Below are 17,395 nucleotides of genomic sequence, written 5' to 3' on the forward strand. Positions count from 1 at the left end.
GTCATTTCATTAAGGTGGTCCATTATTTTTTAAGCCTTGAAAACCATGCAGAAATTCTACAAAGAGACATTTAAATTTAAATGACTGCCACAAATTATGCATATTTTTCCACTACCACAATTAGTAATTGTTAGCTGGGCACTGGCATTTTCCAAGGTAACACATAGTGACTTCCTTACACAAAACATAAAACAAGTATCTGTTGAATGAATGTACAGAATATAAAGACTTCCCAGAACCTGAGAATTTCCTTATCAACATTTTCTCAAATGCACAATACATGCCAAATCTGAGAATACTTAATTTAAAGTTAACTTCTGAAATGAAAGACAAAGTAATAATGAACTGGCCCTGACTTACAGGGTTTCAAAATATAATCCAACAAGTTGCTAACTAAAGTCAAGAACATCAGGAAGGCCAGCTGATGTCAGAAGAAAATCAAAGGCAGTATTATCAGGTGTTTCCTCTTTGCCAAAAATGTCTGTGGTCAGATGATAACATCAGCAGTTTAATGAAGTGGTTAGGAAGGAAGGAGGAGCTTTCAGGTCTAGGAATGAACTGAGAAGTAGTTTATGGGCCACGTTCTTTGCTGTAATCTTTTTTTTTTTTTTTTTTACCATCAAGTAAAGTGAAGAATCTTCGTCGCAATTTGTCATTAAACACGTTTATCAGAGTTTACTCATCTCCTTATTTGAGCATCTGGTGAAATAAATATTCAAATATTTAAAAACAAAAATGTACTAATAATGTATACAGACATGTTCTGATCAATTGTTAACATGAATAAAGGTTTCTTCAGTATCTGTTTTAGATGATGGTAATGTCTACCCAAGGACATAAAGTAGACTTCTATATAAAAGACAAGAAAGAAGACTTAATTTATAACCTCCAAAGTACAACACCTCCAAAAATCCATCTAGACTAATATGGTTGACTATCTAAAAACAGAGTGAACATAACTGAAGATAATCTGTATTTCTGTTGTGGAAATACACGCTAAGGCCAAATATCTAAGCATAGTAGAAAATAATCTACCAGAATCACTCGGAATTCACTTGAGAAAATACATTTCTTAGGACCCAGATCTCAAACTCTGGATTGGGGCCGAGGAATCTGCATTTTAACGAGCTTCCCCAGAATAACTCTTAAGAACTCTAAAATTTGAAAACCAATGCTATTGGGTTAGAAGAGTTAAAACATGAGGACTTTGAGTTATTTCCTACACTTTTTAATACAGAACACTAGAAAAAAAAGTTGAACTGGAAAAATAAAGGCACATAAACAGCACAGAATCAGGTAGCAGTCAATTTAAAAGTTAGTACAATTAAAATCTGATGAGTCCATATGTTGAAGGGCTACTTCCTCACACTAATGAAAACCTTCAATTCAGGTGAAATAATGCATTGTTACAAAGAATGACTGGCTCTCAGGGAGGCGCAGCAGAGACTGGCCCTGGTGTAAAGACACACATCTTCAAAAGTGGCTGGGGCTCTTAGTTTTATTCTTCATACAACACAGAGTATGAATATTAGCATCAAAGATGATTCCATTTGGAAAGAAGTCTAAACGATATATATTTTTTAATGACAGGAAAGCATCCATAAAAAGACCTTAATCCACATTGAAGAGGGAAAAATAATAGATCAAGCTGTTGGTGACTTTCTCCTTATAAGTGAGCAAATCCCAACCAGAGTGATGTATAAAAGATTTAACAATGAACAATTTAAAAAGCAAACTTTAGACTCTTGCAGAGACACAGTTCAAAACATGAAGGTATTAAAGGCAAAAAAACAAAAACAAAAACAAAAACAAAAAACTGTGCTCAAATGTCCGAACACCATAAGGGATCTTTGTTCTATGTTCTATAAGTTTAGGAGACAACCCTCTATTGATATAAAAGTCCTCAAGATGAAATGGACACTCTTTAACAACTACAGATGTTCTTTAATAAGATAAATACATTCTTAGAAATATATAATTTTTATTTTTTTGTTAAAAAGAATAAGATGCTTTTTTCAGGAGAGATCTAAAGCAGTCATAACTGGAATGATCTAAATCCCGTTACTTTCATATATCTGCAGTAGGCCTTTTCTCCATTGCCTGGCATTAAGAATTCTATTTTAAGAAAATCACAGGCCAAGAATTAAAATATAGTCTTAACATGTGTCTTAAAGTTGCTGTAGGCTGAAATTCATGGACTAATTTTTGTTCATTTAATTATTTAAAGAATGTGTGTGTGTCTGGATGTGTGTGTGTGTGAAGGTTTTACTCCATCAATTTGACAGCTTATGTCATCTAAAACTTGTCGATTTTATTGCATACCCCTTTCTTCAAATGAGGATTTAAAATAAGTACTGGTATTAATTCCTAGGGCCATTACGTGATTGGGTCGTCAGTGGCGTCTCCAGATAACGTTGAAGCTAGGACCTTAAAAAAAATCAACCAAAAGGTCTAACATTTATGTTCAAAAATCAATTTTACAAGTGTAAGATGGTAAGCAGTTTGTCTGAAAAAAACACCCAGGAGTTTTAGTTAACCACAGACTTAACAGGAGCCAACAGAATGATGCAGCCATAAATAATGCCAAATCCATTCTGGGCTGTACTAGAACTCCCGCATCTACATCAAAGGCAAGAAGAATGCCTCAGTACCATGTATCAAGACCCACGAAGTATTGAGCTCAGTTGTGGAGGGAACCTCAGTTTCCCCTATTTGAAAGAGAAGAGTAAACAAGAATCCTCAAACATCACTGAAGAAATTGCTTGATGTTTAGCCTGCAGCAGAGGAGATTAAAGGAGCCAAGGTGATTATGTTCAGGTATTTGAAGAATCTCTAGAACATAAGTTCCTACTACAGAGATTTTGCTTGTCTGTTGACCCCTATTGCGCAGTTCCTTGAGAAAGACCTGGCACATGATCACCGTTCAACATGACTTGTCAAATGAAGAAATAATAAAATGAATGCCCTCCGAGCAAAAAAGGATATACTTGCTCTGTGTGACGCCAAAGTCACCAGCGGGTAAAAATTTTATAAACTTTATGCTTCAGTTAAACTTGAATCACTTTTTAACGGTGAGAGCACTCCAAAGATGGGGAAGACTTGGTAAGAGAGCGATCTCCTCCTCATTTGGGGGAAGGGAGCGACAGTAGTATTCTTGCAGAAACTGGAAAACCATCTGTCAAGGATGCTACAGCAATGAAAATGCTGTTTACATCATTGAACACCACAAGGCTTTCATTTTTATCCTCTCTGCCATTTCTGTGGAGAAAACCTTCTGCTGACATAAAATCATCAAGACAAAATGAAGAGTTTTTAACCATTTTAGGAGTGACTCAACAAAATGTGTTAGAGTGGTTCTAAAAATGCAGGTACATAAAAACATCTGCAGGATGCGTTAAAAAACGCAGATTTTTAAAACCTCCTTGATCTTATTTCTCTAGCCTAGTCGCTGATATTGTCTTAGCAACTGTCTCCCCTCTTCTGCACCATCACTTTTTCCCTCCCCACTGGATTCTTTGACCTCATTACACAAACATATTGTAACTCCCATCTTCAAAAACAAATGGCCTCAGTTGACCCCACTTCTCTTACCAACTACCACCCAATTTCTTCTTTTTCTTTTAATGAAGAACTCAATCTGTATCCAAACTGAGTTTCCAGACTCCACCTGACTGTTGAACACACTCAAATCAAGCTTCTGATCCTTGTCCTGAAGAGTTTTTATCTAAAACACCAGTTGCCTCCATGTTGCTAAATCCAATGGTGACTTCTCAGTCCTCTTCTGAGTGGACTCTTCCATAGCAATTGGCACAGATGATCACTCCTTTCCTTTGAAACACTCCCTCACTTACCTTCTAAGACATCACAGCCTACTGATTCCGCTCCTACCTCGCTGATCACTCTTACTCAGTCTCCATTTCTCCCCTTAACTCTAACTTCCTAACACTACAGTTCTCAAAGGCTTGATATTTAAACTGTTTTTTCTTTCTTAGGCTTCTCGTCCTCACATTCAGCTCCACAGTGATTTTATTACCCTGTGTCAAGGTTTTACTTACTGTTTGTACACTGAGTACTCTGTAGCCAAGCCCTTTCCACAGAACCCCAGACTCATATCCAAATGTCTTCTTGACATCTCTGATCTTCATCTCAACAGATTCAAACCAAGCTCCCGATCTTCTCTATCACAGTCAGTCACATCCTTCGCAGTGCTCAAACACCACATGTAGTCATCCCTGAACCCTTCCTCTCTCCCACATACACATGCAGTCCATCATATCCTGTCAACTCTATCTTCAAACATATTCAGAGAATGAAATTAGGCCTCTTCCTAACACTATATACAACAATTTTAAAAATAGATCATTTACCTAAATATGAGTGTTTTAAAACCAAACAACTCTTAGAAAAAAATATAGGGGTAAATCTTCATGACCTTGGATTTTGCAATGGATTCTTAGATACAATATCAAAAGCAAGAGTAACCAGACAAAAAACAGGTAGGTTGAACTTCATTAAAATTAAAAACATTTGTGCATCAAAGGAAATTACCAAGAAAGTGAAGAGACAAGTACTATTGTATTTGTCTGAATGGTTGTATCCCCCTAAATTTCACATGTTGAAATCCTCATCAACAATGTGATAGTATTAGGAGGTGGAATTTGTGGGAGGTGATTAGGTCATGATGGCTCTGTGCTTATGAATGAGATTAGTGCCCTTACAGAAGAAGACCCAGAGACATTCCTTGCCTCTTCTACCATGTGAGGTTACAATGTGAACATGGCCATCTATAAGGAAGCAGGCCCTCACCAGACACTGAATCTGCAAGCACTCTGATCTTGGATTCCTCAGCCTGTAGAAGGTGAGAAATAAGTTTCTATTGTTTATAAGCTACCCAATTTATGGATTTTGTTATAGTAGTTCAAAAAGACTAAAACAATCACCTGTGAAATGGGAGAAAATATTTGTAAATCATATATCTGACAACGATCTAGTATCCAGAATATACAAAGAAGTCTTACGACTCAAAAACACAAAGGTAAACAACTCAATTTAAAAAGCTAACAAACAATTTGAATAGACATTTCTCCAAACAAGATATATATATATACCTATATATATATAGGTATGAAACATCGTTAGTCATTAATGCAAATCAAACCACAATGAGGTACCATTTCACACCTACTAGGATACAATCAAAATAAATGTAAAATAAGATAACAAGTGTTGAGTATGTGGAGAAATTGGAATCCTTGTACACTGCTAGTGGGAATGCAAAATGGTTCACATGCTGTGGAAAACAATTTGACAGCTGCTCAAAAAGTTAAAGAAAAAATTAATATATAATCCCTCAATTCTACTCCCAGGTATATACTCCAAAGAAGAGAAAACAGGAACTCAGAAAAGTATACAGATATATACACAATGGAAAACATTTAGCAGTGCAAAGGAACAGGGTACTAATACAAGCTAGTATATGAACAAACTCCAAAATATTATGCTAAATGAAAGCAGTCAGTCGCAAAAGGTTTATGGGGCTACAGCGAAGGGAAATCAGAAGGAAAATGCTTAATGACTAGAGTGTTTTCTCTTTACTTTGAAGTGATGGAAGCATTTTAGAACTAGATAGAGGTATGGTTGCTCAACACTGTGAATGTACTAAGTGCCACTATACTGTTCACATTAAAATGGTTATTTTTATGTTACATGAATTTCACTTCAATAAATTATTATTTTTTAAAGTTCAGAATCTAATCCCTTCTTCTAATTCCACCACTACCACCTTGATCCACACCACCTTCTCTCATCAGATTATTACTAGCCTCCTACCTGGTCTCCCCTTCCTCTCTTGTCATTTTGCTCTTTCCTCAACACAACAGCCAGAATGATCCTGTTTTGAAAGTCAGATCATGTTTCACCTCTACTGACAGCCTTCCAATAGATCATTAGCTCCTCATAGTCAAAGCCCCACACAAAGTGGCCCATGACTTATCTGACCTCATCTGACCTCAGACACACTTCTGCCTCAGGACTCTTGCATTTGCTGTTAGCTCTCTTTGTAATGCTTCTCCCCTGAATATGTAAGGCCCTTGAACCATCACCAACATCCTTGAACCATCACCAACATCAGTTCTTACTCAATGGTATCCTATGCAATGACATTTGCTCAGACCATCCTATTTAAATGCAAAGGCACACATTCTCCCTATTTCCCTTCTCTGCTTTATTTTTCTCCATAGCATTTATCACCATCTATCATTCAGTATATTTTACTTATTTACTGAGTTTCTTTTCTACTTCCTACTAGATGTTTACTAGAGAAAGCCTAAAAGGATAAAGAGTAACGGCCTCTGTGATCTTAAAAGGACAGGTTTTAAACCATTTGGGTGTCTGCTTGCTAATATGTCTGTATGCATGCATGATAGATGTGGAGCTGTGACTTGCTTTCTTTAACACATATCTCCTCCTTCCAAGTTTGTGAGGGAGGAGATCTCAGCTAGTCCAAATTACTGAAGGCTATGAAGAACTACAAAAGGACTTTATAGAAAAGTGACCACCCAAACTGGCTTATCTTAGCTTGCTGCACTGCATTAAGAAAACTAGACCTAAAATACATCGAAAGGGATATAAAAAATTCCAAGTATTAAATAAGCCTAAATGATTGCTATGAAAATAAGGATTGAAATAGAAAAAAAAAAACAAGAAGGATGGAAAGTTCTTGGTTCTTTTATTGATCTTATCACATATTCAATTATTTTTTAAAAACAAACAAAAAATACCCCAAGGTTTAAAAAAAATGTCCTCCGCCCCTGAGAATGTACAGGATGACATTTCATTTTTTCCTCCTTAGAGTTTATCATCAATATCCAAGAGAACAATCTCTGTCTTGGAACCATTTTCCACAATCAGTTGGAAATCATAAAGTGCAAGGGTCTGGCTGGCTTTATTAACAAGATGTTTATAAACCTGCCTTACAAATATTTTAAAATATTTACACGTTTGATAAAAAGATGTATCAAAATAAAAATATACATAAAAACAAAAGCCATGCACTCATTAACAGACAATTCAAGTCTCTTTCCCAATTTAGTAATACATCATACAAAAGTACTCATATTATTAAAAAATAGAAGAGTTGTACAATTGTATAGTCCTACTAAACTAATAAAAAGTACTTCAGTTCTGTTATCTTAAGATACCATACCGCAGCTTCCTCTGACCATGTTAATGTAGACAAGCCTCAATCAGTAAGCACACTAATCTAAATCAAATTCCATCTAGTTGAAAATAATCATCATGTGCTGCCCAGAGATGGTGAGCATGAATGGATTACTGAAAATATTCATGGTAATTGCAGGTTGCTATTTCTGTTGACCAGATTCAGAGGAGTTTACTTAGAGAAATATCTAAGCATGCAGACCACCAATGCAAAACACACAGAATATCACTCTTGACATCCACACTAAAAACAGCCCAGGATCCTCTCTGCAATGTCACAGTGTGGTTGTTGTTTCATAGTGTTAGATACACTGCTAGTGACAAAATGAAAATGTATGATTGCAGTTATTTTATTTTCAAGAAATATGCTACCACAAGAGATTTTTTTTTCCTAGTCAGTGGAGTGTAAGTCATATTAAGGACTACATATCATCTTCAAAAGCCCCAGGTTCTTCTGCTTGTAAACAGGTGTGTACAAAATACTAACAGTGACAATAATTGAAAGATGCTTTTTAATTATAAGGAGTTGCTTAACATATTCCCCAATTCGCAAACATATCTAGTTAACACACAAGTCATGGTGGTAAATGGGGAATAAAGACCTGCTCTAAAATAAAGTGGCCACAAGACACTTGGATATTTAGGCTGGATCCTTTCTCTGTGTTATACCATAATAGTTTTTTATCATCACCATCATCAGAACTAAATTAGAAATCAGGAAACCTGGGTTCTAATTCCAGATCTGCTGCCAACAATCTAAAGAACTATATAATCATACACCATGAAATACTATGCAGCCATAAAAAAGAATGAGATCATTTCCTTTGCAGGGACATGGGTGAAGCTGGAAGCCATTATTCTCAGCAAACTAACACAGGAAAAGAAAACCAAACACTGAATGTCGTCACTCATAAATGGGAGTTGAAATATGAGAACACATGGACACAGGGAGGAGAACAACACACACCAGGAACTGTTGGGGGGTGGAGGGCAAGGGGAGGGAGAGTATTAGGACAAATACCTTATGCATACAGGACTTAAAACATAGATGACAGGTTGATAGATGCAGCAAACCAAAAACCCATGGCACATGTATACCTATGTAACAAACCTGCATGTTCTGCACATGTGTCCCAGAAAGTAAAATTAAAAAAAAAAAAAAGAGCTATATAATCACGGGAAAAGCCTATGATCTCTGAGCTCTAATTTGCTTATTTTTAAAATGAAGAGTTTGGCCATAAATGCTTTTAAAACAGAATAGAAAAACGCAAAGTAAAAATGACTGCCTAAACATACAAAAATTAATCCTAATTTATAAAGGCAAACATATATATGCCACGGGATAAAAAAGGAATGATTTTCACCAGAGGGGAAAGAGCAAAATGACAATATATTATGAAATTAAATGGTGATGAGGATGTTGAAAAGAACTAACACACAAGCCTTGTAATGAAGCATGCTACAAAATGCAAAGAAAAAAGATACTGTCAAACTCTACATTCCCTTTGACCTAGTAATTCTATTTTTGAACACAAATTCCCCGAAAAAAATCCCTAAAGAAAAATCAAAGATCTCTAAAAAGAATCTCCATAGCAGCACTACATATAAGAGAGGAAAATTAGAAACAACCTGTATGTTCAAAAATAGAGGCACAGTTAAGCAGAATCTGGTTTTGCTAACAAAATGGGACAAAGGCCTATATAGCCATTTTTTAAAATACAGAACTATCTTCAAAGAGTGGATGTATTCATGTGATATTACATAAAATGTTAAGGTTGATCACAGAACACCCTTTTTATGATTTCACAAAAAACACACGGTTAAAAACTAGAAGATAAATGGAAGCTGTACAGTTAGTTCTTTGAGTTTGTTATTTTGATAAAATTCATTACACTAGCAAAAAATAAAGGGAAATGGGTAGGAAAGAATGCTCTTTAAACCACAGTCCAGTTTGTACATTTCATGCTTCTTCTATATAATTTTCTAACATGACAAATACCAACTTATGTCTCTACCTTACATTCAATGTTCCTCAAGCATTTTTGCAAAGATTATGTTAATTGTTGGAAAAATCATCAGCGTTCATGGTACCAATACACCAACATATTAAACTTTTATACAAAGTCTAGTGTGTCAGATGTATCCTAAGAATGTATATTGTACATACTGGTGAGCCATTGTCATCCTGTCCCCAGATGCCATCAATGGGAAATTAAAGGAAGCATCCAGAGTTAGGAGTTACGATTCCAACAGGGCCTTGGACTCTAAAGTCAGCCAATATATGGTAGAACATGCTATGAGGTGAATGCCTTGGAAAACTGTCACATACCTCTTATGTACAATTACTGCTTTCCTTAAACACTATAGGCGACAAAATCACGGCAAAAGTCATCACTCTGGTTGGCCTAGTAATATATCCCTTTCAGCTGTGGCAAATATACAGTACATGGATTTACTGCAGTACACAGAATTCATAGATATAATTATGGTGTGGTATTTGGCTTCAGTGTATAGCTATAGCATTGAATTATCCTTCTAATAAAAACTCCAAAAAGATGTAAAAGGTAAAAACCCAGAATTATCCTAAGTAGCAATTCTCCAGAAGAAACATTAACTGGAGATAACATGCTTGTGTTGAATAGAAATGCTGATGTTCCACAAAAGCCTGTGTAAATTTTCTTCCTTCCAAAAAGTTGTTTTTTTCTACTAATCAATATTTTAAACAGTATGTTTCAAGCTTTAAGATGCTGGTATCCTTTAACATATTCTGAGAATGATAAAGAAAAAAGTAATGGTGTCATGTGAAAAACTGTTTAAAAAAAAATGGCTAAAACCTAAAATTGGGAACAAGTGGATATACCAAAACTGTAAAAATCTACCAGAGACCATTATACATACTTTTCTCACTGATGGCTAGAGCACAAAGTAAAAAATATTTTCAATCTTTCACATTTACAACTTTAGCAAAAATCCTGTTTCTAGTTATCCTAAAAAGACACTGGCAAAAAGCTACGTCCAATTTCTCCTGTCACCAGCATTATCTAATAATGTGAAAACAAGCTATCATTTTCAAAACTATTCAACGCGCCAAAGTAATTAATCTTAAATCAATGGCTGCTAGTGACACAACATGTGTTTACTTTAAACAACAAATTATAAGCTTTTAGAAAATGAAATTACCCATTTAAAAATGAATCTCAAAAATATGCTGCAGAAATGCAACAAATTCCACTTTTTATTATCTGTCTGAATTATTCTACAGAATCATATCAATATATTTTATACACATTTACAGGTCCTACAAGTTCTAGGGTGCCAAGTAATAATTTAAAGATTTAAAGAAAATGGGATACACACAGAAGAACTCCAAAAGTCATATTAAGTTAAAGAAAGGCTGTACACGCATTTAAATTAAACCTCCATTACCCACCAGATGAGATAGCAATTCAGTGTTGAGACAGACTAACTCAAACATTCACCCATTAAAATACCATGTAATGAGGCAGGGACAAGAGAATGCCTTAAAAAAATTAAAAATCAACTTCAGAAAGACAGCATAGGTGAGAGCAAATCCTAATTTAAATAGAAATTAAAATAAAATGTAACCTGCACCCAAGAACGTTAGTAGCTAAGAGGCCATTTACATTTCAAAGTCCTCTGTCGATGGTATTCTTAAGTACTATACCACTAAGGTTTGTCGGTACTGTGGAGACACTTCAATTAAGGCTGTGTGGTAGAGCTCTGTGTAAATTAATTAGTTGAGGTTACACAGATTTTCTAAAAGCAGCTCTCTAAAACAGCCTCAGAGATATGCAAGATTTGTGGGGAATTAAAATTTAAATACAACTTACTAATCAATTCTTCTTGCTTTCACATTTCAATGACATTTTGCGTAATAATAAATAAGTCCATGAAAATACTACTAACCAAAATTTTATTTGCTTTCAATTAGAGCTAAAGGAAAGGGCTTTCAGTTTTCCTTTTGATACTTAGGTTTTATTTCAGATTTTATCTAGACTTATTGGCAAGAGTTTCCATATGATAACTATAATGAACTTGATCCATATTTAAATGGGAAATGAGACTATATTTAAAATTCACATATGCTACAACTAAATTAGCTTTCTAGTAATTGCTATAAACAATGTCATAACAAAAATATGAATTTCATACTCTTGCACTGAGACTTTACATGTTAAATTCATTCAATGTAATTCAGCTATATATTAAAGCTTCACGTTTTATCTAATAAAATATTATAATAATTTCCTTTTTTTAATTCAAAATACTAAGTAATTTTTTGCTGTAAATAAATTTTAAAGCCATTAGAACTAGATGTTTCATATTCTTCAAAATATTATTCTTTAAATAAAATGTATACACAAAAATGGTAATAATCAGTTACATAACGGTTTCTCTGTAAATTAAAAATGGAAGAAATCTGACGATTTCAAGAGATCAGGAGCCTTCTAATTATGTATATAAGAGATTCATGAGCTCTTCTGTAATCCTAAAATAAAGTCCCTACAGTCTCATCATAGTGATTGTGAAAAATTCATACTTGTTATACAGTAGAAATGATTTAGGCTTTTTTAATGGCTAATTTGTTTCATGAGCATGGACACTGCATGTACAAATATATCTTTTGAGATAGTACCATTGAGAAGAGGCTGTCCTTCATGCACATCCTTCGATAAGACTGCACTGTAAACATCTTCAGGAAATCCAGTCTTGCATAATGCGATTTCACCAGAAGCCTCTACAGATGCCTGCAACACAAGAAAAAAAAAAAAAATGTGTGCAATGTTTGCTACCTCCTTCAACTGAGAAACATTCCACTTGGCATAAAGCCTCATTTTTTCAACTATCTTGTACAAACAACCCCTTTGTTTCCAAGTGCTTACAATTAGAATGTAGAGGGCAAAGGGTTAATCATTTTGATAACTGGAGTAGAAGAAACAAATCCCACTTGTCTAGTCCAGTAAAAGCGAAATAATACACATTCTAGGTTCTTCTAAGGACTGAACATTTCCATTAAAATGCTCATTGTGACTGAAGAACTACCAAGTGGGCGCGGGGTTTGGGGGACAGCCAAACAGTCTTTGGGTTCCACAAATCACCATCACTAACTTAAGTTTTCATGAAAAATGTATACATTCAAGTACACAGATTTTTATATTTTTAGCTAATTTTCTATAAAACTGGTTTCAAGATGCCATGTTCATTTAAAAATAAAATTATAATATACTTACAACAGTGGGACAGGTAATATTTTATACCAAGTAAAACCAATCAAAACTATATATTTATTTCTATAATTTGAAGGACAGTGATACATTAAAAATTTAAGATTAATACAACTATGTTTTTACACTTAAAATTAGAAAGTAACCAAGTATCTGTCATTTTCTATATCATCATATGCACAGTTAATTTACTCAGTGTGCTTAAAACTCAGTCATACCTACTACTGTCTAGCTAACCCTCCAAGTTAGTTGCCCTACTTCTTTCAGCCCTACTGACACAATTGGAGGACAGTCAGCCCTCAGCAGAGCTCCTGTAGCATCTGCATTAATTATAGGAAACTCTACCATGTACTAATGGGGATTCAAATATAGAGGAAGGACGAGTAGAATGAGGCTACCCAATGAAGGGATTCCAGTGGCCACAGGGACAGCATTAGGGACAGTCCACCCTAGTGAGAACCAGAAATTGAGAGGAAGAAGAAGGGAAGTCCCAGAAACAGAGAGATCTCAGAACAACTGTCTGGATGAAGCAATGCAGGGCAGCTTTATAATTAAATGACTACCTGAATTATGCATGTGAAATTTTGCAAATACTAATGTTGCAAAAATCTAGACCAATCTAATAAACTGTTCTTTTCAAATCCAAGAAAATAAGAAATAAATTAAATTTAAACAGTATTAAATATCACAGTATTTATTCTCAAAAAATTTTTAGGAGCAACAGTGAGATACTAGTTCAGGCCCATCGAATGAGTAAGCAGTTTTAAGTCTGTTATGTGCAAGAAAGGGCTGTATCAAGTGAAGAATAAAGAAGAACCAGTCCCCTAAAAAGGTGTGAGTGGAAGCTGGTACAGTCACCTTGGCATATATTTTGGCAAACTCTAGTAAAGATGAATGTGGATATATCCTCCATATTCCTAGGGAAATATTACCCCACATGAGTGCTCCAGTTGACATGTGCAGGAATGTCCACTGAAACATGACTGTAATAGCAGAGATTCTGTACATGTCCATCAAAAGGAGAATGGACTAATACATCATCACAAAGCCAAAAGAAGAAAACAACATTAAAATGAAAGAACTGGAACTACATTTATCCAAATGGCTACATCTCAGAGGCAAACTAAAACAAAACAAAAAGTCAGTTTCTTTAAGTTCCATGTATGATTAAGATATAAATTTTATTATAAATCAACCTACAGATGACTATTTAGTAACTTCAGAAACCCATTTGTGTGACATCCCAAATTCAGACTGAAGACAAGGCACACTGCAGTATGAAATCTTGCAAAAAAAAGTAGAAATCGTGACTGATGATTCCGCTTACATAAAATTTAAACACAAAAGATAACATAATGTTTTGAACACATACTTATGTAAGAAGAAAAGGAAAACAGCATAGTGATAAACATGAAATTTAGGATAGTGGTTACCCCAGGGGAAGGAAAACTAGGAAAGGCATCAGGAAAGATTGTACAAGTGGCTTCAATTTTATCTGTAATAATTACTTTCTTTCAAAAAGACTGAAGGAAACCAGGTAAAATGTAAAGATCTGCATAGACACATAGGTACAAATTACAGTATTCACCTCACAAACTATCTGCTCTACATATTTCATAATGAAAAAGAGAAAATATCAGAAACCAATTGAGAAATAAGAAGTGAGGATTCCAACACCCATCAAATTTGGGACACTGGGAGACAGTCTGATACTTGACGCGTGTAAACATCCAGGTACTGTCCATGCCTGGCACAGTGCAGGCACTGAGTGAAGGAAAGCTTTTGTTTTTAGCTAACCCAAACGAACACAGGGAACTCCCCAGTTTGCCATATAAAATGGACAAATGTGTTGTAAACCTGTATCCCACCAACATGTTACGAGTCTGCCTCTTCACCCTTCTAGCCCAGGCTTCTAAGAGCAGTGAAACATGGCAGGTGCTAGCCCAGGACAGGTCAGGCCGGAGCCCAGAAACGCAGTGGCCAAAAGCCAGCGATGGAAGGCACGGAGCAGACGGGGGTCACGTTTCAAATGGGGACATTCAGGGTAGTAGAGTATGCGGGTTTGTGGGTAAGAACTCAGAGATCAAGAAAGTCTCAAGACTAGAGGAAAACCGTAAGCTTTTATTCAATCTTGTTTCCCAGTGGATCTGCCCTAAGGCAGGAGAATCAGCGGCACCAAGTTCCTGGTCCAAACCCACAGAAATAGGACTTCAGGGCCATGTCGAAGCTGTCAGGAAGACAGTGAATGTTCACCTCTGTGTTTTGTTCTCTGCCTTATTTCAGAAAAGGGACCTTCTGTCCTCAATGTGCTGCCCCTTACTAAACCTCTCCATGCTCATTTTCCTCATGTAAAAAAGGGTACCAACCAGCCAGGTTGGCCATGAGAATTATTGAAAGAATGCTCCTAAAGCACATCTCTAATGAATACTGACTACTAATATTAAATATCCATGGAAGTCATGTCATACTTTGAATAATTTCATATTCATCTTAAATAGCTGAAACTTTCCTAAATTCTTCTTCCTCAAGACAAAACGGATCCACAAAATAATATAATCCTGGATCCACAATACTAATCTATAATGTATTTTCTTAAAAACAATCTCCATAAAATTGTTAAAATATATATTCTCCCTATTTATTTCCTCTCTTAACTTTCAGTCAAAAAATAGCAAAGTTACCAAGTTCAAAAAACAAACAGGAAGCACTCAAATGAATACAAGCTCCCAGCTGGACATAGTGGAGGCTTACTTTGCACCAAGCACTGTGTTGGTAAATCAGTATCTCATTCAATTCTCCCTGCAACCCTACAAGGCTGTGGCTGATACCAGGTATGAGACTGCAGGAGACCAAGAGCTGATAAGCAGAATCCCCTTAGGGGGGCTGACTGCACTGTGGTGGTAATCCTTGTTGGGCATTGGAGGTTCTCTGGTCTAACCCATAGTTAATGCCTGAATGTTCTACAACAGTAGCTCTCAATCAGGGACAATTTTGCTCCCCAGGGGACATCTGTCAATGTGCAGACACATTTTTAGCTGTCACAACTGCGAGGGGGTGCTACTGGCTACTAGTGGCTACTGGCTCTCAGTTGGTTTCTGGTATTTTCTCTTTTTCATTATAAAATACGTAGAGCAGGGAATTTGCTAACCGTTATACAACACACAGCACAACATCCCTAACAAAGGAGTGCCAAGCTCAAAATGTCAACAGAGCCAAGGTTAAGAAAACCTGTTCTACAGCAACACATGAAAAAGAGGTATCTACCTACCCATTAACACTGCTATCGGTATGAGGATCACTGTCTCCTCAAGTAGCCTCATCACTCTTGGAACATCCTGCATCCCAGAAAGCCAAAACCCAGCCCCTGAGGCTTACTCCCACATAGAGTCATCACTCTGCCAGGCCTAGGATGAAATTCTGGAACTTCCAGGAGGAGAAAGAGGCATCCTACCCTCAACAAGTTATCTGTGGGTATGAGGAGGAGGTTGTGAATAACATACATTTCCCTAATATTTGAATGGTGCATGGGTTGGCAAGCTTTTCCTGTAAAGGGTAAACTAAGTATTTCAGGCTTTGTAGTCCATAGGATCTCTGCTGAAACTACTCAATCTGCTGCTGTTGTGCAAAAGCAGTCATAGACAATCAGTATATGAATGAACATGGCTGTGTTCATTCTAATAAAACTTCATGTACCCTGAAATTTGAATTTCATTCCATTTTCAAGTCTTGAAAGATATTCTTCTTCTTTTTCTTGCTTAAAAGCATTTGAAAATGTAAAAAATATTCTTGGCCAGACAAAAATAATGGCAGCAGGAGTGTAGTTTGCAGATCCCTCGAATAGTGTGTTATGTTTCGTATCACATTGTTATCTCACTTCATTCTCACAATAGGCCCCTTAAGAGGGGGTTAAACTATCTGCATTTTGCTAATGAGCAAATAGATTCTCACCAGAGGTACAGTGAAATACCCAAGACCTCACATCCAAGAGAGAAAGAGGCAGGATTCAAACTCTGTAGTCTTTCCAAGTACAACAAATAATTACAATACAATCTTTCAAGAAACATGTACTGAGTGTTCATTTGCCACTAGAAACAGAAAACAAGATATAGCCCCTGCCCTTAAGGAGCTCAAGATTTAATGTGGGAGGTTAAGATATGCAGAGGATATGAGCAAAGCCCAGGGCAGGGAATCTGGGGGCTTCCCAAGCAGAGAGCTGGAGTAGCAAGGCGCTAGAGAGTGGCAGGAAAGCCATCCTAGGCAGTCACTGCTTGAACTAAAACAAGGCAGCAAGAAACAGCATAGTGCCTGGGGAATAACAATGAGTTCAGTGTCGCCGGAGTCCAAGAAGCAAGGCAGGATGTCAAAAGTTGAGGCTGGAGAGTTAGACAGGGTTAGATCACAAATGGTTGGGGGCTTAGGGTTATCCTGTTGGCTGGGGGAGCCAGGGACAGATTTTAAGCACAGACCGAATGCATCTGACAGAGAATTCTCTGATAGTTTTGTGGGAAAGTGTGTGTGTGATAGGGGATGACAAGTGACAACTGGGAGACAAGCTAGGACACAGACCTGAGTCAGGGCAGGGGCGGCAAGGAATGAAAAAGGGGCAGATTTTGTCAATACCAAGATAGTTAAGATCGATAGGGCCTTCTGAGGCAGGGACTCACTGGGGGAGGGAGGGAGGAAATGATGCCTTCCCTCATGTTTCCAGCTGAGTGGCTGTGAACACGGGTGCCACAAGTAGGAAAAATAATTGCAAAACTATAATGTCAGGAACAAAGTGCTAAAGAAGCAGAAAGAATGGGATGATAAATCTGTCCATGGAAGTCGAGGAAGACTCCATAGCTGAAGTGACATTTAGGCTCTGACTTTAAAGATGATTAAAAATTTGCCAGGAGAAAGAGGGGGAAGTGGAAAAGGGCATTCCAGGCAAA

The 17,395-nt window shown here is 36.5% G+C and overlaps 1 protein-coding gene across 1 annotated transcript in view; it reads right to left on the reverse strand.

Annotated features, from left to right (window-relative positions):
- CDH2 (cadherin 2) overlaps window positions 1-17,395 on the reverse strand; it is a 226,254-nt gene that overhangs the window by 184,684 nt on the left and 24,175 nt on the right. Inside the window, exon 2 of the mRNA XM_031003668.3 lies at window positions 11,876-11,987. Coding sequence (XP_030859528.2) covers window positions 11,876-11,987 — 112 coding nt within the window. The remainder of the gene's footprint in view (window positions 1-11,875; window positions 11,988-17,395) is intronic.

This window comes from Gorilla gorilla, chromosome 17 (assembly GCF_029281585.2).
Source record: "Gorilla gorilla gorilla isolate KB3781 chromosome 17, NHGRI_mGorGor1-v2.1_pri, whole genome shotgun sequence".
Lineage (NCBI taxonomy): Eukaryota > Metazoa > Chordata > Mammalia > Primates > Hominidae > Gorilla > Gorilla gorilla.